At 34.0% G+C, this 21,337-nt stretch overlaps 2 protein-coding genes across 3 annotated transcripts; one reads left to right on the top strand and one right to left on the bottom strand.

Moving 5' to 3' along the window:
- Window positions 1-1,999: 1,999 nt before the first annotated feature.
- On the bottom strand, window positions 2,000-4,768 carry LOC113776283 (auxin efflux carrier component 2). Of its 2 annotated transcripts, none has more exons than XM_027321406.1 (6): window positions 3,559-4,768; window positions 3,213-3,459; window positions 2,920-3,005; window positions 2,662-2,819; window positions 2,220-2,296; window positions 2,000-2,066 (listed from the first exon to the last, which is right to left on the bottom strand). In XM_027321406.1, the coding sequence occupies exons 1-6, from the start codon at window positions 4,766-4,768 to the stop codon at window positions 2,000-2,002; spliced, it is 1,845 nt and encodes a 614-aa protein (XP_027177207.1). The 2 variants fall into 2 exon arrangements, with proteins under 2 accessions (XP_027177207.1, XP_027177208.1); XM_027321407.1 differs by having other exon boundaries at window positions 3,213-3,456.
- A 4,511-nt stretch (window positions 4,769-9,279) lies between these two features.
- LOC113773130 lies at window positions 9,280-12,002 on the top strand. The gene is made up of 2 exons (XM_027317677.1): window positions 9,280-9,358; window positions 10,605-12,002. The coding sequence occupies exon 2, from the start codon at window positions 10,612-10,614 to the stop codon at window positions 11,743-11,745; it is 1,134 nt and encodes a 377-aa protein (XP_027173478.1). The 5' UTR covers window positions 9,280-9,358; window positions 10,605-10,611; the 3' UTR covers window positions 11,746-12,002.
- The last annotated feature ends 9,335 nt before the right edge of the window (window positions 12,003-21,337 follow it).

The following is a 21,337-nucleotide window of genomic DNA, read 5'->3' as shown; positions in this document are numbered from 1 at the left end:
CATAATTTAGTAGTGCTTTTGGGCCATTTTTTGATTTATTGTTAATTTTAATACCAAAAAATAGAAAACATAGATCATAAAAAACATTGGATTACATATAAAATTAACTCGTCAAAAAAATCACTAGTTCGATATTTGATTATATAAAAATTAGAGGAAATAGTGATAGTTCTACAGTTTTATTGGCAAAAAATTTAAAAAAAAAAGGAAAAAGAATGAAATTATCCCTAGGCCAAAAGCATGCAACTGAAATTTGTACGGTGGGAATTCTGTTTTCTTTTCGATCTCTTCCTTTTCCTCCTGTCAAATCAGGGTCTTGTTTTCTAAATGTTTATGCGCCTTTTGATCTTTTAGTTTGTATGTTGTAGTCATGGAAAGGTAAACATTATTAATCTTCCTTCTATATTACTATATCAACGGAATTCAAAGACCTAAATTAGCTAGCAACTGAACATACTGATGGTTGTTTATCAAGATATCGTGCGCTAAACGGTGATGGATGCCTTCAATATATTTGCAGTGAATTCGAGAAATTGCTTGCCAGAGTTCTTGTTCGGTTGTCACAAAAGAACAACTTGGAATGATAGAGATATTGTGAAGGGAAATCTGTGGAGAATGGTTTAATCCAATCTTGTTAATACATGTACGTAGACTAGCATTTTACACCAGCAGTGTAAATGCAAATGACCTAGCTAGGGAAAAGTTAACTCTGAAAGAAATATTCATATCAAATTCTAATGGTCGTCATCTGCCCTCGTTCTTTGACTGCATCATACCGTCAAGTCCAACATATTATGATTTACATAGATCCGATCAGGCTGGTGAGGTGTACTAAATTAAATGATTCCACTTGCTTTTGAGTTCTTGAATATGGAACCAAGTAAAATGGAATCTTGAGCATAGATTTGAAGGAGTGTTCCAAGTCCAACAACTAGACAAAGAAAACATGCATGTCTGAACAAATTGACATTTTGCGTCCGAATGAGAACAATTAAGAACAAAATGACTTTGGAGGGTTAGATTCATAGCTCTTAAACCCCAGTTTCCTAATCCATTGACGCACATGACAAACCATTAAATTAGATCAAGAGACATCACAATCTACAAACAAGCATTTCAAAATCAAAAGGTGAGTTTTGAGCAAGCATTGAAGGCAGTCTCATCTGTTCCCTATTTAAGCATTCACATGAATTGAACTTAATTAGCCGGTGTACCAAAGCCAAGATTGCCGGAATAAAAAATGTTTCTACTGTTAAATTTCATCCTTAAAAAATTCGGATGCAGTACAATTATTTGGAACTCTTTGAAGTATCTTCAACTCAAACCCACCTCGTTTGACTTTTTTAGGGTATCAAATCTAGTAATTGACAAAAGAAAAAGGGCGCAAACACCTTTGTTTAAGGTGTGTTGAGTTTTTTTTTTTACATCAAGTTGTATATATATATGTTGGAACTGTGTATTGCATGTGATTGGGATACTGAGTTACAAATTTCTAACACAAGTCGATCACATGCGAATCAGTTTGACGTAAATAACAAATTTTTATGCTATACGAAAATGGAGATTCTGTACTAAGGATAAGATTAGGTTGAAGAAATGGTGATTGGCCGCGTCGAAAATTGACAGAGTTCTAAGCATGCATTCCATATTGATAATAAGCAGTAAATTATACAACAGTAGTTCTAAGCATTCCATCTAGACATACTACATTGATACTTTCTGCCTAACTAGCAACCTAACTTAGTCAATTAAAGTAAAAAGAAGAATAGATTAGGAGTAGAAGAGGAGGACCCTTTGGAGCTGTGAAGAACTACTTAAAAATGAAGCAATTTCTATAACGTATTCCAGAGTAACATGCAGGCAGGCAGGCAGCATATAGTTTCCAAGTCACGCACTGAATCCAATGGCATATTTTATAACCATAGGATAGTTGATTCACAAAGGCTGTCTTGGATTTATCGATACAAAATCTTTTTCCTTTTCTGCATTCTGAAAAAACTCATAGCCCAAGAAGCACATAGTAGAGTATTGTGATGGGTAAAGCAACCAGCATTCCAAAGATAACCCTGCAAAAGATTTCAATCTTCTAATTACTACTTGTAGCAATTTACTTAATATATTGTTTTTATTGTTTTGGTGTGTGATTCACATTTCAACTATGCATGTAAATGGATGAGCTAATCAATTTGTACGTAAAAGTTGACTAGGGAAAAACTTACGCTGTGCTCAAAATGTCTGGATGGACATTGTATTCTTTTGCAAATACGAAGGGAACGATGCCTTGGGGAAGAGCAGCCTGCAAAGTCAAGAAAATCAAAGTTGAGTTGGAGATTCAGCCTAATCTCCAACCTAAGTAATCATCATGGAAATGACGTTCACATAGGAAACATTACGTGATAAAGAAATGATAATGACCAACCCGGCACATGAGATACCCACTGTTAAGCTATGGTTGTTGGGAATATCCAAATTAAGAATGCATCGTTGCATGAAAAATGAAATCCAAAAAAAAAAAAAAGGCAAAGACAACTAGATGAATATTTGAAGAGCTAGACAATTTTTCAAATTCATCTTTATTGATCAAAAGAAAATGGTACGGTTATTTTGATTGGTCTTGCAATGAAGTTCTGGCATTTTAGTGTCATGAAAAGTGTAAATCACCTGGACAATAGCCACATGTAAAAGAACTCCGCGGAGACCAATGGCGATAGATGTTGCTGCCATTACTGCTGGCCCAGTTAAGAACCTAACTGCCATTGAAAATGTGGCCACGGATTTTCCACAGGCTATGATTTTGGGTTGCAAAGCCATGAATAAGCCTTCAATTTCAAGAAATAAGTAGCTTAGTTATCAGCTTTGTATGTAAGACATGATACTGTAGATACTAGAGAACTTCTTAGAGTGATCAAAGTGAAATACCTAGACTGAACATAGCCATTCCAAGGCCAGCATCAGAAAGGATGGATATTGATCCCTTAACAATTGCAGGCATTTGAATGTTCCACCTGTCCAATAAAATCACCAGTTTAAGTATACAGTACAAGCACTTTAGCATCAAGAATAGGTGTAACTTTTTACAAGTTTCCTAGTCTACAAAAGTTGTAAACACATGTAGAGAAAAAAATATATACACACGCACCAAAAAAAAAAAAAAATGGCAATAGCAAAAACATAATGCAACAGAGTAAAAAAAGGGTGAGAAAAATGGAAACCTGAATGAAATGAGAGACCATATGAGGCCAAGAAGACTTGAATAGGTGTTGGGATTCCTGATGAGCTTTCGCCAAACCATGATGAGTATCAGTCTAGTCATGACCGTTGCAGGAGGCATCTGATGCTTTTTAGCCTCAGCTACATCATCGAAATCTATTTTCTTGTGGCACGAGAAAGGAGAAGCATTTGCTGGAAACTTTGAAGCATCCTCAATCTCAATCTCTCTATCCCCATTGGTTTTCCCTGCTGGACTTCCAATTCCTATCAAAATATGCATGAACGCATTTTAGTTGACACAAAGCACTGCAAGTTTTATTTTTCAAAGATCAATAATTTCTGGTATACCTCTTGAAGCAGCAACATCCTCTTGAAGCTTAGTAGGATCAATGGCCCCTATGTCTGTTGAATTATCTCCATTAACTGCATTTTTGGTATGTGCTTCAGATACAGGAGAGGCACTGGAGCTCCAAACAAACATGTGAAGCTCTTTGTTGGGCATTGCAGCACTGCCACTTTCCTTTCTCTTAGGTCCACTGGCAGGCCCTGAAAACATTGGGTTTGGAGGAGGATATGAAGCTAATCCATTATTGAACAGCTCTCCGCTCATGCTTCTTCCTCCCTTCTTCTTCCCAATCTTCATCATCTCCTCTTCAAAATTTGATGTCCTTGGTGTAGGACCCTTAGAGGAATGCAATGAAAATACTTCCCCACCAAAACTATTTGTATAACCATGTTTAGGACTCGCACTCCCAGCCTTGCTTGAAAACATAGCATAGAAATCTGTCTGATTAAAACTCGAAGCCCTCGGGGTTGGCTCCCTTGAAGATTGAACAGAATAAATCTCCACTCCAGTCAGGTTTGATGCTCTGGGAGTGATGGCTGATGAATGTAGTCCTTTATTGAATGAAGATATCATGGAAGCCGAGGTTGATCTCCTAACCACCACATGTAGCTTTCCATCATCACCAATCTCAGCATCTGCCTGCAAAGGCTCTCGACCGTTTAAAGAAATAACATCCGACTCAACGCGAAAAGAGGTGATGGAAGCTGCAGTTTCAGGAAATTGCTCAGAGATGAGAAGCTTTGCTCCTCTATATTCAAACATGACCAGCATAAGAGTGTACCAAATAACACTCTGCATAACCACAATTTGAACCATTAGGTTCCCTGAGAAATCTCCATACATGGCTCGAAGGAGAGGGATTCCCATGACAAGAGTGTTTGGGAGAGATGAAAGGGAAAAAAGAGTGATCATCCATTCCAAGCTTCCATTTTTGGTAAAGGCCTGCCATACGAAAAGGGCTCCAAGAATTACGACTTTTTGCAACGAATCAGCAGCAATAAAATGGTAATTCATTGCATAAATATCATTTGAGGAGATGAAATGGAATCCCAGTAATGGAACGGCAAAAACAGCAACAAAACGGTTGATGCCTGAACATTGATCAGGGGTAAAGATTTTCCACCACCTAACTGAGCCATAGGCCAGAATCATAGCAACATATAGGGGTACTATGGCTGCAAGAACATCATAAATATCTTTTCCAGTTATCATTGTAGCTAACACTATCTGTAAGATAGAGAGAAAAGAGGAGCTGGTTTTATGACTATGAAACAAACTCTTTTGGCCTTATTCCTTGCGAGGAAATGATATGAGAACTAAGGGATGTCATATATATATATATGAAAGTGGTAAAGAAATTCCACTTTTTCTGATAATTATCTATACTATATTAAAAGCACCAATATGATTTAGTGATTTAATTTTTTTTTTTCGAGAATGCCCTTTGTTAGAAATATTAATGACTTGCTTCTATTTACAAACATAACTATAATTCCGAGTAATGTTGAGGGCTATTCACGTAATACCAACCTTTAAGTTACGATTTAGAAGTAAAGTTTCTCATGGAACAAAAATTGATTTGGAAAGGTTATAGATTTTATTTTTTTGTATAAAGTTTACTTGAAAAATATCCCCATTAAAATTTAATGACCATTTAAGAAATTGGACATTAGTTAGTCAAATTCATAAAAATTTTGACTAACTTCATGTATATTTATAAATTCATTGTCTTATTTCATAGCATCACATTAAATAAGTTGTATAATCCCTTAGTACATAAGATAGTCATACAAAGAATATAGACACGACTAAATTTAGTTCAAGTCCCTTAGATCATATTCTGTTACCGATTCCAAAAAATATGAGAGAACGGACATTGCGGACACATATTTATTATAGATTAATATTAATAGAATAAGAGACCCTTAGTAATTACATTACATTCCCAAGGTCATTTTCTGTTCTTGTTTTAACAGCCACTCATGCAGTGCTAGCTTTTAAATTTTATCTAAGAAAATAAACAATTGAAGCAAATTTCCATATTGAATTAAATCTTATGAATATATTTCAAAAATTAGTGAAGAACAAGAAAGAATCTTTAGTTGAATAATTTGGAAACTAAGCATGAATTCGAAAACTAAATTTATGAAACAGAACAAAAGGAAAAACAAAAACAAAACGAATAAAAAATGACCAAAATGAAAGACAAATTAAACGAATCAAAAGAAAGTAAGATTCCCTGTTGTTTTAATAACAGTTTAGACAAAGGGAAGCCAAAGGATCTTGGATGTTGGGAATTTTTCTCCCAATGTAACGTGCATTAAAATCATACAAGTATCCATTGAGGACCCCATGGTTTCTACTTCCCGGTGATAGTTTCTAACATTTTTTTCGTTTATTTTGCATGCCGTTGTGACTAGGGATGTAATCGAGCCGAGTCAAACTCGAGTAGTGCTATACTCGAGCTCGACTCGACTCATATATCCCTAGGCTCGAGCTCGATCGAGTCAAAAAAATTGATACTCGAAACTTGACTCGATGTACTCGCTCTAAGCTCGAAACTCGACTCGATAAGGCTCAACCCTTAGTCAAGCCTTATCAAGCCGAGTCTAATCAAGTTTTTTGACTCGACTCGACCAAAAAACTGAGGCATTTTTTAGACATTTTTTCTTTTTAGGTATTTTTTATAATTATGTTATTACTTTTTTACCCTTATAAAATTTTATTATAAAGAAGAGTATATTGTAAATTCCGTAACCTATACCCATAATAGTCATTTTATAATTATAATACATATATATTATTTAAATTATAAATATATTATTTTAAATAGCTCAGCTCGACAAGCTACTCGACAAGCCTCGAGCCAAAAATTTGAGACTCGAAACTCGAACTCGAACGCCAATCGAGCTACTCGAAACTCGGCTCGAACTCGGTTTGACCGAGTTCGAGCCAAGCCGTTGACCAAGCTACTCGCGAGTAGCTCGGCTCGCGTACATCCCTAGTTGTGACCTTTATTCACGATAATACTAATTTTGAACTTGTATTTAGGAAGATGAAATGCTTTCTTACCAAATAAAATTTTATTGGAAAATAGTTTTAAGGAATAATTTTTTAGAAATTCATTAAACAAAAAAGGGAAAATGACCTGTTTCATCCCTCATATTTCGCAAAAATATTTTTTTTGTCCCTCACTTTTAAAATGAAGCAAATTCGTCCCTAACATTTAAAAATTAAAGCTATTACATCCCTGAACCTAATTTTCAATCTGAATCAAACCGTCCAATAACCTAGTAATAAATTTCGAAAATAGCATTGATAGATAATTCAGTCAACTTCATCATATTCACATGACATTTATTAAACCAAAAAAAATAAAAATTATAACATAAAAGGCCATTCTTTGTCTTGGAATAGTAGATTTTTTTTTTTTTTGATAAATATTTTCATGCACCGTTAGTATATCCGCTTGCGAATCTAGATGTGTATCATAAATATAAAATTTGGTGTTTAAATTAAAATTAAAATGATATGGAGGTGTATAAAACCGTCAGTGTATACAATCATAATGTAAAAAAAATTAATCTTTCTTTTTTATGTTATAATTTTTTTTTCTTTTTAGGTTCATTAAATTTCACATGAATATCAAGTTGAGTTAACCAAGTGATCTACCAATTACACCCCCAAAATTTGTAATCAGGTTGATTGGTGGTTTGATTCAGATTGAAATTTGGGTTCAGAGATGTAATAATTTCAGTTTTTAAATGTCAAGGACGAAATTGCTTCAGTTTAAAAGTGAGGGACGAAAAGAATATTTTTGTGAAATGTGAAGGATGAAACCGATCATTTTTCCAACAAAAAAAATAAAGATATTCTTTTTGGTTATTATGACTGTCAAAAATAAAAATAATGGAAGTCGTAGCGTTAAGGTGAGACTATCCGGCGGCAGTAAGATAAAGGGCAAAAGCCCAACCCTTAGGGTCTGTTTGTTTCGCCGTAAAATATTTTCCGGAAAAAGATTTTTCTAACTTCCAGTGTTTGGTGAGATTTAAAGCAATGAAAATATTTTCACAGGTAAAATGATTTCCTCCCGCCAACGGAAAACAACTTCCATTGAGATATTACTGAAGTTGTTTTCCTTGACTTAAAGGCTCGTCCTTCAATGAGCTAAGTACTCTTCAGATTAGGAGAAATAAGATCGAAGGATAAATAAAGTGCTTGTAGATGAGATATCTCTAGAAGGTTCGCCGTTGAACACATCACCTTTCCTCCCTCTTCTTATCTCGTCCCTTCGTCTTCTCTTGCTCCATCTCTGATAATTCTTCCCAAACTTAAATCCAAGAAACCCAACACTTGTAGGAAATCGACACATGTACACTTTGTAAGGGTCTGTACAATGAATAAGTTTTTTTATTCTGGAGCTGAAATCTTGATTTATATTCTTATATAGGATTCTCTGTATTTAGGTTCTTCTCCCTTTTATCACTTTTTATTTTCTAAAGCTGAACATTTTCGCTTTAATTTTTCTTTGGACATCTTTGGTTTCAATTTTTTTTATTTTCCCTGCTTTTTCAAAGGAACAACATAATGACATGATATTATACCAATAAAGAATACTGTTTGGCTAGGTTTTCTTGACTTTTAACTCTTCTTTCCCAGCCCTAGTGCAATAATGAAAAATGAACCAAAAAATGTGTTTAGTTCATTTCACGAAAGATGTTGCCTCTAGTGCAGAGGTTATCAAATTTTTTCTAGTATCACTAATTTGAAACAACAAAGAAAATGTTGCAGCATCCAATTTGATAAAAGAGACCCTTCACCCCTTAATGATTTTTTCTAAAGAAAGACGAAAAGCCAATTCATTAGCTTCATTAATAATTCCATTTAAGAATTCATGGTGTAATATGAATAAATATTTTATAAAAATGATAATATGATTATAATGGATAGAAACTAAAAATAACTTGTAATGAAATGAATGTTTTGAGAGTAGAAAAACATTTGCAACCTATCAACATACATATTAGAAAATTTTTCACTAAATAACCAAACACTGGAAAATTATGGGGAATGAAGTAATTTTCCAAGAAAATGACTTCGATGGAAAATATTTTCCCTAGGAAAACATTTTCAGTCCAACCAAACGAACCCCTAGTTAGCCACCAAGAGATGGAAATGAGAGGAAAAAAAATTATTTATTTTTTTGGCAAAGTACTTATTTTGTATCTTAGTTAATGGATTTTTTAAAAGTAATTAAGACCCCTTTATCTTGAGAATAATTCTATTTTATGTGATTAATTTTTTGTCATTTGATTGATATACTGAGTGATCAGGAGAGGACTTTAAAGTTTTTTTTCCTTACTGTCAAACTCATGTTTAGAATCTTTTGTGTCAAATAAAAACATTATCATATCCTCGTAAATACTATTGTTCAGCTAAGGCAAGTGATTGTTTTTCTGACACTTGACAGAGTCATTCACAAGATCGATTCACTTTCATATCGGGAGCAAACTCCATCAGGAAAGTGCTTTACCGACCGTAAAGATTAGGTTGATCCAACTCAGTTAACAAGTCATAATCCCGAGGATTAAAAGCCATTTGACCCTGCAAAAAGCCCAATCCAGAAAAAGGAGAAGGAGCCCAACAACTTACCATAAACTTTAGGCGGTGGGCGAGGGTCCTTGTGGCAGACGGCTTGTAAAAACATGTCAGTCCGAGGAAGGGGAAATTTAGGAATTCAAAGCTGCAATAGAAATCAGCGTCCTTCTTTTGTTTTTCCCCACTCAACCGCTTCTGCAAGAGGTACCTTCAGATCTATCCATTGTCTTCCATCGATTCAAACTAGTAATCCACGCACTCGATATGTATGCAAGTGATATAAAAAAAAAAAATTTCTTTAGCTGTGAACTTTCATTATTTGACAACAAAATTTAGTAGTAATAAATTAGAAGAGTTAATACAACAAAATATCATGAAAATCAAACAATTATCTGTAATCAGTTGTGTTTTAAATATGGATTTCATTGGTTATGTATGTTAGTGGTTGAGTTGAAGTGATTGGTGGTGAAGAGTTAAAAAAAAATCTAAAAAAGTGAAAACAATGAGTTTGTTTGGAAATGAGTTTATTTAGATGATTTATTTGATATAATTATTAAGCACTTTTAGCACTTTTTATGATGTGATGTATGTGAGATAAAAAGGTGATTACGAAGATAAAAGTTGATTGAAATTTGTGAAGTAGATTTTTTTATTTCGAAGCTTTCTAATCCAAACACACCCAATTTGCTTCCGCTTTAGCTTTATTATTGTAAAGATATCTGCTAACAAACTTCTGATATTCCTGTTTGTTATTTCGTTGTGCATAGTTTTTTATTTTTTTTCGTTTTATTTGACCTCTTCCGGCTAAAGGCATCTCCTTTTTTTTTCCTTCTGTTCTATTATTATCTGATATTTTTATTTTTAATTTTGTGAAATTTTGACTTGGTTACGGAGGAGATCAGAGAGCGAATTTGATATTGTTGGTTACACCCTTTTTCGTTATTTTACTTCTGATATTCCTGTTTGCTATTTCGTTGACGCATAGGCTTGTTGCAGTTTTATTTTCTCGTTTAGTTGAGCTTTTACAGCTTAAGTATTCTCCTTTGTTTGCTTTTCTATTATCTGGTATTTTACTCTTTTTTTTTTCAACCTTTTGTGGAAATCTGAGTTAATTTCTTTTGGAGATGAGAGAGCGAATATAATATAGTTGTTTATTCCTTTTGTTTGTTCTTTCGTTGACAGTTACTCTTGCATTTTGCCTTTGTCCCTTTGTCGAGCTCTTTCAAGCAAAGTAGATTTCTTTTTTCTTTTTTGGTGGTTATTTTTATGTAATTTTTCATTTTGAAATCTAATCTGGTCTGATGGAGTGGATGAATAAGCAATTGTTTAATGGTTACTCTTTTTTGTTCCTCCATTTGATAGTTTTCGTTGCAGTTTTATGTCCTTTTTCTTTGCATAGCTTGTTGAGTTGAAGATGATATATCAATGAATATGTATATTATTTTGTCAGGCTAAACATGAGTGTACAAGAAGCTGATATGCTATCTTCCCAACCCATACCAAAGAGGCAAAAATTCGAACCTGACAAGCATCTCTTTGTGTGTTTTATGCCCGTTGTATTTCCTCTCAATCCAATGTGGTATGCTGTGAAGTCTGTTTCATTATCGCATTTGTCTGGCGGTTCATCTGAGCACGACAATCGGCTCCAGGATGTGGTTGAATGGAGTGACGCGACCTTACCTTATGCTATGGGCTTTTGTTGTGCAGGAGGTATTCTCTATGGTGTTGGTGGTGAAATTTTTGGCGAGGACAGTATTGACCAAAATTCTTTGGTCCGAGAGTTGAGGTTCACGCATCTCCCTCTTGGAGGAAAAAGTTATCTGCATTCTGGTATAAGAAGCTCAACGAAATGGGGGAAGTTTTTGCCCATTGTAGTAGAAATTGGTGGTCTTATCTATGCCCTCTCTCGGCCCCCAATCGTAGATTATGCACGACGTGAAACAGTCTTTGAGGTTTATGATCCTTCAAAAAATGAATGGACTAGTCTAGATGGCCCCCCTTTCTTGTGTCCATGTACTTTTAGTGGTTATTCATACGTGGTTATTGATAAGAAATTATGTGTTTCAAATCAGGCTGGCTCGTGTGCTTTTGACACTGAAAATTGGACATGGGAAGCTTGCGATTTATTTGCTGGTTTCTATGATAGTGATATTATGAGCTCTGAAGAAAAGTACTTTTTCATGGAAAGCCATGAAGATTATAAGTACTTTTTAGGTGGTGATATTGGTCCTCCATTTCCATTTGTTGAAGATGCCATCTTGTATGAGGATTTCTTGTTGTGCAACGTGCCTTATTTCAACCCCCCTGTAGTCGCTCTTGAGATTGTTCGTGGGAAAGTTGCCAGAAGGCTGACCTTGTTGAACGGCATACGGCCCCGTGCTAATTCTCATTTTGTTGATCTAGGAGGAGGTGACTTTTGTCTTGTTTCCCAAGCAGATGAACGGGACGAATGCCCGGAAGAGCTGACAGTTGTCAAGTTTAAGGTTTGGAAAGGTGAAGATGGAGGCTTGGGATGTGTAGATGTGATGGAATCCACTCTTAAATTTAGTGCCCCAGGTCTGTGCGAGACCATCTATGTGTTCGCAATGTGAGACAAAAAAAGTTTTTTAAGACTTGGGTGAACCTATTTAGCTACAGTCATCGCAATTAAGGTTGATATTCAGAGCATATGCAGCTGAGGATTTGAAAATCTTTGGAGCATTCATGTGTTCTTTTTGTCTCTGTGTCTGTTAGCAACGAATGTGTGTGTTATTTGTAAATTAGATGCTGGCGCCCGTGCACGAATTTTATCGCTTATATGCCCGTAAAGGGGGATTATCTGTTGTGAACTTCTTGATGTTTATTACTAAATATTGGGTTTTATTGATATCAGCTTAATGTTCTTGCTGCATTAACCAATGCCTTGACGTCAATAATCTGGTCATTACAATATTAGGAATCTTAGTCCTTCCATGATATTGCGTGTGGATATATGCATGTTTCGCAAAATGGTCAAGGTTGTTGTTTGCAAAGGGTAATCAAGGATTGGATTTGCTAATTTTCTTGATCCATCCTTGCTAACATATAACAGTGCAAACACTTTCATCATCTCTGAGCATGTGATACATGTTTTCTTTTCTAAAACCATTGATTTGAACTTCAAATGCTGTTTGATGAATCAACAGGAGAATAATTACCAAAAGCAAGCATTTCATCCTTTCCGTCTCTCCTGGATTTCCCAAGTAAAAGTTTTCAATACTCCATTGGAAGATCAATGTTCATGAAAAAAGGAGCCAATAATTACAGAAAAGGAGGAGAGAATTTTGAGTTGGACTGGATCAACGAATCAAAAAAAAAAAAAATGTTAACGCAAACCATGCATTCATTATCTCTTAAAGGCATTTAAAATGTAGTGGAAGTGGGCTTATAGCTAACTTTTAATTTCTAGGGAAAAATTTTTTGAACTCAAAGACCATCCTTTGGTAGATATGGGATGACCTTTTTTTCCTTTTCCATTAAGATTGTTAAGATCTCAGTCAAATTCCTGGAGCCAAAACAATGGCAAAGAAGGAAGGAATTAGTTCTTGATATAAGCTCCAAGCTGGCCAAGTAAATTGTATCCGACAATTTTCATTCAACTAGAATTTTATTTTTCACAAACTGTGTTGACAAAATAAAAATCAAAAGGCACCTGGTACACTTTTATTCCTTCAAATTCGTAATAAAAACTTCTAATTGTTGATTGTTTTGGTATAAGAAAAGAATGAAGCTAACCTTTAAATATCCTTAATTTTGGGCCAAATAATGTGGAGCCAAAAAGATGCAGTTTCACTACCTTTAAGTAACAAATAAATCAATTAGTTGAAAGCAATAAGAGAATTTGGCAGTTTTACGTAATTAATAAAAATTAAACATCTAGTGTATTTCTTTGTACGTAAAATACTAGAAAGCATATGTGCTTTGCCCTGGAACTGTTGGCAGCGTCGATGAGCCGCACATCCCGATGGCTTACGATCCTATGTATCATGTATGCATGTTTTACGAGATTACATTCCTTTCATTTTGTTTTTTTAATGATCTATGCTTTGTTATGTTCTGATCGACATGTCCACATTAATCAAGCGCTATATAATTTATTTCCTTAGAGCCCTAGTTGCCGCCTGCATAAATTGTTTTTTGCTATTGTGTGTTTCTGTTGTTTAGGCCTCATCGTCTTTGACGTTTTGGGTTGAATGAACTCTATTATATCTAACTCGTATATTATGGAATCGTTTATTTAATTATTTGTTAACAGAAAAACTAAATTTAACAACTTTCAAACAGATTAAAATAATTACTACATGAATTTGAAGTTTTTAAAAACAGAAGAACAAAAGGCAAATAAAGTCCTGAAAACAAAATTATATACATACACACACATATAACTTTTTTGCCATAAATTTACGGTCGCAACTTCTCTACAACAAAGGGAGAATCAATGTGAGATTAATTGTTGGTAATAGTTTGTAATCAGAAAGTTCAAATTCATTGTCCTACATTGAAAGATGATAGAGTGCTCATTGTCTATATATGTTCTTGTCTTCTTTCCTTAACAAATTTGTTTCAAATATTAGTTTAGAGGGAAATTTTGGTAGGAAAGTTATGCCAATTTATGCACCAGTGGTCAAAATTACATCTATAAGAGTACTATTAGCATTGGCTTCGATGATTGATTTGTGTGGACATGGATGTAAAAACGGCTTTTTTAAACGGTGACTTAAATAAAGAGGTGTATATGAAACAACCAGAAGACTTTGTTCTACCATGAAAATGAAAAGTAAGTTTGCAAACTGATAAGATCTCTGTATGGTTTCAAGCAAGCGCCATGTAAGATGAGAACCCCATGCTTTCTACTTCCCGGTGATAGTTTCTAACATTTTTTCATATATTTTTGTAAGGATCGAAAACAACTAAGTGGAAGAAATAAACTATGTAAAGATCACAAACGTAACAATAAGTAAATAAAAAGGAAAGAATTGCAAACCAATTAACTGCCCACCTCCTCTTGAGCTTGTAGATTAATTCAAACAAACTTCTTCAAGTTGATGAATTACAATCACTCTTGTGTACAAAGAAAGGTTCACCTCTTCCTTGCCCCAAACTCCACTCGGTCAAGTTAGAAAATTTTACTATCCCTCAGGATAACCCTTGCAGAGCTACACTCATGAAATATTCACTCACAAATGAAAAACTTACAATGAACCTCACACCACTAAGACTACAAATCTTCCTTGGAGAGTATTTTCTCACTAAAATCACTCTAGATCTTTTGCATCTTCAGTGTGTAAAAGTTGTTTGAAAATTCTGAGCATACTCTATTTATAGGAGACCAATAAAGTGCATAATTAATGTTTCTAATGGATAGAAAGTAGCTAAAGAGTCAACTAGCCGTTGGAATATCGGACGTCCGATACTCCTGTTTTTTGCGTCCGACAGCAGGCAGTGAGTTTGAAAATTTTTCTTCAATTCTATCGGACGTCCGGTGCAAGCTCCTTGTGCGTCCGACAGCAAACAAAGAGATTTGAGAAATCATCTTGTTTCTATCGGACGTCCGGTGGAGACATATTCAGCGTCTAATAGTTTGGTTGACTTTGAAGGATCCTATCGGACGTCCGATGCTTGCGCCCGATCGAGGTCAGTGATCCAGGGGGAATGTCTTATTTCTTTCGGACGTCCGGTGGTGGAGTTCTTCATGCGTCCGAAATTTCGCAATGATTATCGGACGTCCGATCCAAGCGTCTGACAGCTTTCAACAGCCTTTGTCCCTTTCAATTGCACTTGATCTTTGAATTTGATTTGCTTCACAACTGAAAATATTTCTTGAAAAGATATTAGTATTATCCATTGTTTTGTAAATATCAACAAGTTAGGGACCAAGATCAACATTCTCCCCCTTTTTGATGATGACAAAACAATGGATGGAAGAAGGAAAAAGATTGAGCATATGAGCGAGCATAAGCTCCCCCTCACTCATTGCATCCAAACTTATAATCTCAGAATAACTCCTCCTTACACATAGCATTATTTCTCCCTTTTTTTTGTCTTCATAAGGTGAGAGTAAAAATCTCATACCGTAATCCAGCAGCAATAACAGAGAATTCAATATTCAAACAAAAACAGAGAAATGATACCAGAATTCAGCAATTACCAATATATCACAGAGACTTGATACCAAAAGAAGTATCAACATATCACAGAGAGTTTAACAAAGCAAATCATCATTAGATCAGAATTGTTCTTTTCTCTCCCTTTTTGACATAATACAGATTCAGTAATATTCAAAAATATCAGCGAAAACTCAATTCAAAATATCAGAAATATCACAAGAGAATTAAAAAAAAATATTATGAATAAGAATCACACAAATCTTACCAATATCTCCTACTTGTTAGAGTTAGTATCATGTTTAACTATCCACATGCATTTCATGTCTCTTCTCATATTCTTTCTCACATAACAATCACTTTTTATGTGATATTTTTAACAACAAAAATTACACATAACCAAAGAATTATTTACATGAACAGATTTAATAAATCTTACTTGTTTTCTCTTATAGATAGCAAATTCATTTGCAACAAAATTTATCTTCTTCTCATAAGTGCCAAAATGAGGTTTTGATTTATTATCTTGAAAACAGTTTTATTTTTTATGTTGGAACAATTCATTTAAATTATCCATTCTTCTTTTCAAATTACCTTGTTCCTTTTTGAACATTTCACAAAGTCTTGTTTTTTTATCAAACTCAAAGTGTAAAACAGTCTCACTCTTTTTTAAGAAATCACTTTCAGATTTTAGTTTTTTATTTTCTTGAAAAAAACGTGTATTATCCTGAACAAGAAAGCTAATTTTATGTTTTAATTTCTTGTTTCTAGTATAAGATTCTTTCAAACTATCATGCAATTTTATAATGAAAGATTCAATATCATCATCAGTTTCATCATCACTTTCAAATTGAGAGTTAGAAGAAGTTACCTCATCATCTCCAATGGCCATAAAAGTCAATTGAGCAGATTCTTCTTCCTCTTCTATTTCACCATCGGAGTTGCACTCATTCCATATTAATTGAAAATTGTTGAATCTTGATTTTCTTTCAATTTTCTTCCTCTTCATTGGACACTCACTTGCATAGTGTCCAGGTTGGTCGCATTCAAAATACTTATCAGTTTATTTTTTGTTAAACTCTAGTTTTCCTTTATTTCTCAAGTTGTTGGACTGATTCGGGAAGAAATTGCTCGGATCACCTTTTTTGAATCTCCTCTTGTTGAGTATTCTTTTGAAACCTCTTGTGATGAGTGCAATGTCACTGTCATCACCTTCCATGTCTTCTCCATCCAGGGAGGCTATATCCTCTTCATCTTGTGAAGTTTTCAAAGCAATACTCCTCATCATTTTTGTGTCATCTTCTTCCTGCACCTTGGATTTGAATTTCAACTCAAAAGATGTTAGAGAGTTAATAAGAGATTCAATAGGTAGGATATTTAGATCTTTAGCTTCCTCTATGACAGTCACTTTACTCTCCCAATCCTTCGATAAGGCATTCAGAATTTTTCTGTTTTTCTCACCTAGAGAGTAATCCTTCTCTAGCACTTTCAAATCCTTAATAAGGTTATTGAATCTGCAAAATATCTTGTCAATGTTTTCATGAGGTTCCATCTTAAAAAATTCATACTTAGTGACCAGAATGGATTTCTTTTGTTCTCTAACATTCTCACTATCTTCATGAATTTCTCTCAGTTTATCCCAAATTTCCTTGGCTGACTTGCAGCCTTTGATTCTAATAGATTCATTTGAGTCTAAAATATAATATAACACATTCATGGCTTTTGCATTTAAGGTGAGATGAGTTCTATCCACAGCAGTCAGTTCATTTCTTATTTTTGGTCTTGTTCTATGAGTATTTTCATCTATGAGAGAGGTATCATATGGACCTTCACTAATAATAAACCACAATTCAATGTCAATAGATTGTAAAAGGATAATCATTCTTTCTTTCCAACTCACATAATTTGACCCATTAAACATAGGTGGTCTAATGACAGAATGTCCTTCAAAAAATATAGCATTATTAGTTGTCATTATTACTCTTAAACCGATTGAGTTTAATCTCTAGGAGACCAAACTCTGATACCAATTGTAAAGATCGAAGACAACCAAGTGGAAGAGATAAACTATGTAAAGATCACAAACGTAACAATAAGTAAATAAAAAGGAAAGAATTGCAAACCAATTAACTACCTACCTCCTCTTGAACTTGTAGATTAATTCAAACAAATTTCTTCAAGTTGATGAATTACAATCACTCTTGTGTACAAAGGAAAGTTTACCTCCTTCTTGCCCCGAACTCCACTCGGTCAAGTTAGAAAATTTTACTATCCCTCAAGACAACCCTTGCATACACTCATGAAGTATTCACTCACAAATGAAAAGTTTACAATGAATCTCACACCACTAAGACTACAAATCTTCCTTGGAGAGTATTTTCTCACTAAAATCACTCTAGATCTTTTGTATCTTCAGTGTGCAAAAGTTGTTTGAAAATTTTGAGCATACTCTATTTATAGGAGACCAACAAAGTGCATAATTAATGCTTCTAACTGATAGAAAGTAGTTGAACAGTCAACTAGCCGTTGGAATATCAGACGTCTGGTACTCTTATTTTTTGCGTCCGACAGCAGGCAGTGAGTTTGAACAATTTTCTTCAATTCTATCGGACGTCCGGTGCAAGCTCTTTGTGCGTCCGACAGTAAACAAAGAGATTTGAGAAATCATTTTGTTTCTATCGGACGTCCGGTGGAGACATATTCAGCATCTGATGGTTTGGTCAACTTTGAAGGATCCTATCGGACGTCCGATACTTGCGTACGATCGAGATCAGTGATCCAGAGGGAATGTCTTATTTCTTTCGGACGTCCGGTGGTGGAGTTCTTCATGCGTCCGAAGTTACGCAATGATTATCGGGCGTCCGATCCAAGCGTCTGACAGCTTTCAGCAGCCTTTGTCCCTTTCAATTGCACTTGATCTTTGAATTTGATTTGTTTCACAACTGAAAATATTTCTTGAAGAGATATTAGTATTATCCATTATTTTGTAAACATCAAAAGTTAGGGACCAAAATCAACAATTTTGCATGACGTTGTGACCTTTATTCACGATAATACTGATTTTGAACTTGTATTTACGAAGATGAAATGCTTTCTTACCAAATAAAATTTTATTGGAAAATAGTTTTAAGGAATAATTTTTTAGAAATTCATTAAACAAAAAAGGAAAAATGACATGTTTCATCCCTCACATTTCGCAAAAATATTTTTTTCGTCCCTCACTTTTAAAATGAAGCAAATTCGTCTCTAATATTTAAAAATTAAAGTTATTATATCTCTGAACCTAATTTTCAATCTGAATCAAACCGTCCAATAATCCAGTAATAAATTTTGAAAATAGAATTAATAAATCATTCGGTCAATTTCATCATATTCACATGACATTTATTAAATCAAAAAAATAAAAATTATAACATAAAAGGCCATTCTTTGTCTTGGAATAGTAGAGTTTTTTTTTTTTGATAAATTTTTTCATGCACCGTTAGTATATCCGCTTGCAAATCTAGAATGTGTTATAATGATAAATTTGGTGTTATAAATTTGAATTAAATGATATGGTGGTGATAAACGTCAGTGTATACAATAATAATGTAGAAAAGATTAATCTTTCTTTTTTATGTTATAATTTTTTATTTTTTCTTTTTTGGTTCATTAAATTTCATATGAATATTAAGTTGAATTAACCAAGTGATCTACCAATTACACTCTCAAAAATTGCACTCAGGTTGATTGGTGGTTTGATTCAAATTGAAATTTGGGTTCAGAGATGTAATAATTTCAGTTTTTAAATGTCAAGGACGACATTGCTTCAGTTTAAAAATGAGGGACGAAAAGAATATTTTTGTGAAATGTGAAAGATGAAACCGATCATTTTTCCAACAAAAAAAAAAGATATTCTTTTTGGCTATTATGACTGTCAAAAATAAAAATAATGGAAGTCGTAGCGTTAAGGTGAGACTATCCGGCGTCAGTAAGATAAACGGCAAAAGCCCAACCCTTAGTTAGCCACCAAGAGATGGAAATGAGAGGAAAAAAACAAGAGATGGAAATGAGAGGAAAAAAACATTTATTTATTTTTGGCAAAGTACTTATTTTGTATCTTAGTTAATGGATTTTTTAAAAGTAATTAAGACCCCTTTATCTTGAGAATAATTCTATTTTATGTGATTAATTTTTTGTCATTTGATTGATATACTGAGTGATCAGGAGAGGACTTTAAAGTTTTTTTTCCTTACCGTCAAACTCATGTTTAGAATCTTTTGTGTCAAATAAAAACATTATCATATCCTCGTAAATACTATTGTTCAGCTAAGGCAAGTGATTGTTTTTCTGACACTTGACCAGAGTCATTCACAGACGATTTACTCATATCGGGGAGCAAAACTCCATCAGAGAAAAGTAGGCTTTACCAGAACGCCTAAAGATTTTGGTTGATCCAACGGCAATTACCAATTTCAGTATAATCGCTTCTAGGATCTAAAAGCCATTTGACCCTACAAAAAGCCCCCAATCCAGAAAATAGGAGAAGGAGTGCCCAATATTATTACCATCTAAACTTAAGCGGTGGGCGAGGGCCTTTGGCAGACGGCTTGTTAAAAACATAAGTCAGCCGAGGAAGGGAAATTTAGGATTCAAAAAGCTGCCAATAGAAATCAGCGTTTTTTCCGCACTCAACCGCTTCTGGGCCCAAAAAGATATGGGGAATGTTTATTTTTGTTTATTTCCCAAAGATCTATCTATTCTTCCATCGAATATTCAACTAGGAATCGAAGCACTCCGACCTATGTATGCAATGATTATAAAAAAAAAATTATTTGGCTTGAACTTTCATATTTGACAGACAAAATTTCAGTAGTCGTAAAATAAAAGAAGTTAATACAACAAAATATCATGAAAAATCAAACAAAAATTTAAATCAAACAATTCCGTAATCATTGTTTTTAAAACATGTATTTCATTGGTAGTATGTTGCTGGTTGAGTTGAATGATTGTGGTGAGAGTTAAAAAAAATCTAAAAAAAGGTGAAAAACAATTGATTTGTTGAAATGAGTTTATTTAGATGAGTTTATTTGAAGATAATTGTACTGAAAGCCACTTTTTAGCACCTTTGTGATGCCGATGCTATGAGATAAACAAGGGTGATTAGGAAGAATAAAAAGCTGATTGAAATTGGTGAAGTAAATTTTATTTTAATTTCAATCAATCAAAACACACCCAATTTGGCTTCCGCTTTAAGCTTTATTATTGTTATAGTTATATCTGCTAGACAACTTAATATTCCTGTTCGTTATTTCGTTGTGCATAGGTTTTTTTAATCGTTTTGTTTTAGCTCTCACTGCTAAAGGCCTCTCCTTCTTCCCTTTTTTACCCTTCTGCTCTATTATTATCTGATATTTTAATTTTTCTGGAAATTTGACTTGGTTTCTGAGGAGATCAGAGAGCGAATCTGATATAGTTGGTTACGCCTTTTTCGTTATTTTACTTCTGATATTCCTGTTTACTATTTCGTTGACGCATAGGTTTGTTGCAGTTTTATTTTCTCATTTTATTTGGGCTTTTACTGCTAAGGTATTCTCCTTTGTTCTCTTTTCTATTATCTGGTATTTTACTCTTTTTTTTTTCAATCTTTTGTGGAAATCTGAGCGAATTTCTTTAGGAGATGAGAGAGCGAATATAATATAGTTGTTTATTCCTTTTGTTTGTTCTTTAGTTGACAGTTACTCTTGCATTTTGCCTTTGTCCCTTTGTCCCTTTGTCGAGCTCTTTCAAGCAAAGTAGATTTCTTTATTTTTTTGGTTATTTTTATGTAATTTTTCATTTTGAAATCTGATCTGGTCTGATGGAGTAGATGAATAAGCAATTGTTTAATGGTTACTCTTTTTTTTCCCTCCATTTGATAGTTTTCGTTGCAGTTTTATGTTCTTTTTCTATGCATAGCTTGTTGAGTTGAAGGTGATATATCAATGAATATGTATATTATTTTGTCAGTCTAAACATGAGTGTACAAGAAGCTGATATGCTATCTTCCCAACCCATACCAAAGAGGCAAAAATTCGAACCT

Source organism: Coffea eugenioides, chromosome 6, assembly GCF_003713205.1.
Source record: "Coffea eugenioides isolate CCC68of chromosome 6, Ceug_1.0, whole genome shotgun sequence".
Taxonomy (NCBI): domain Eukaryota; kingdom Viridiplantae; phylum Streptophyta; class Magnoliopsida; order Gentianales; family Rubiaceae; genus Coffea; species Coffea eugenioides.
Note: the sequence above shows the minus strand (reverse complement) of the source record. Positions and strands in the feature narration are given on the sequence as shown.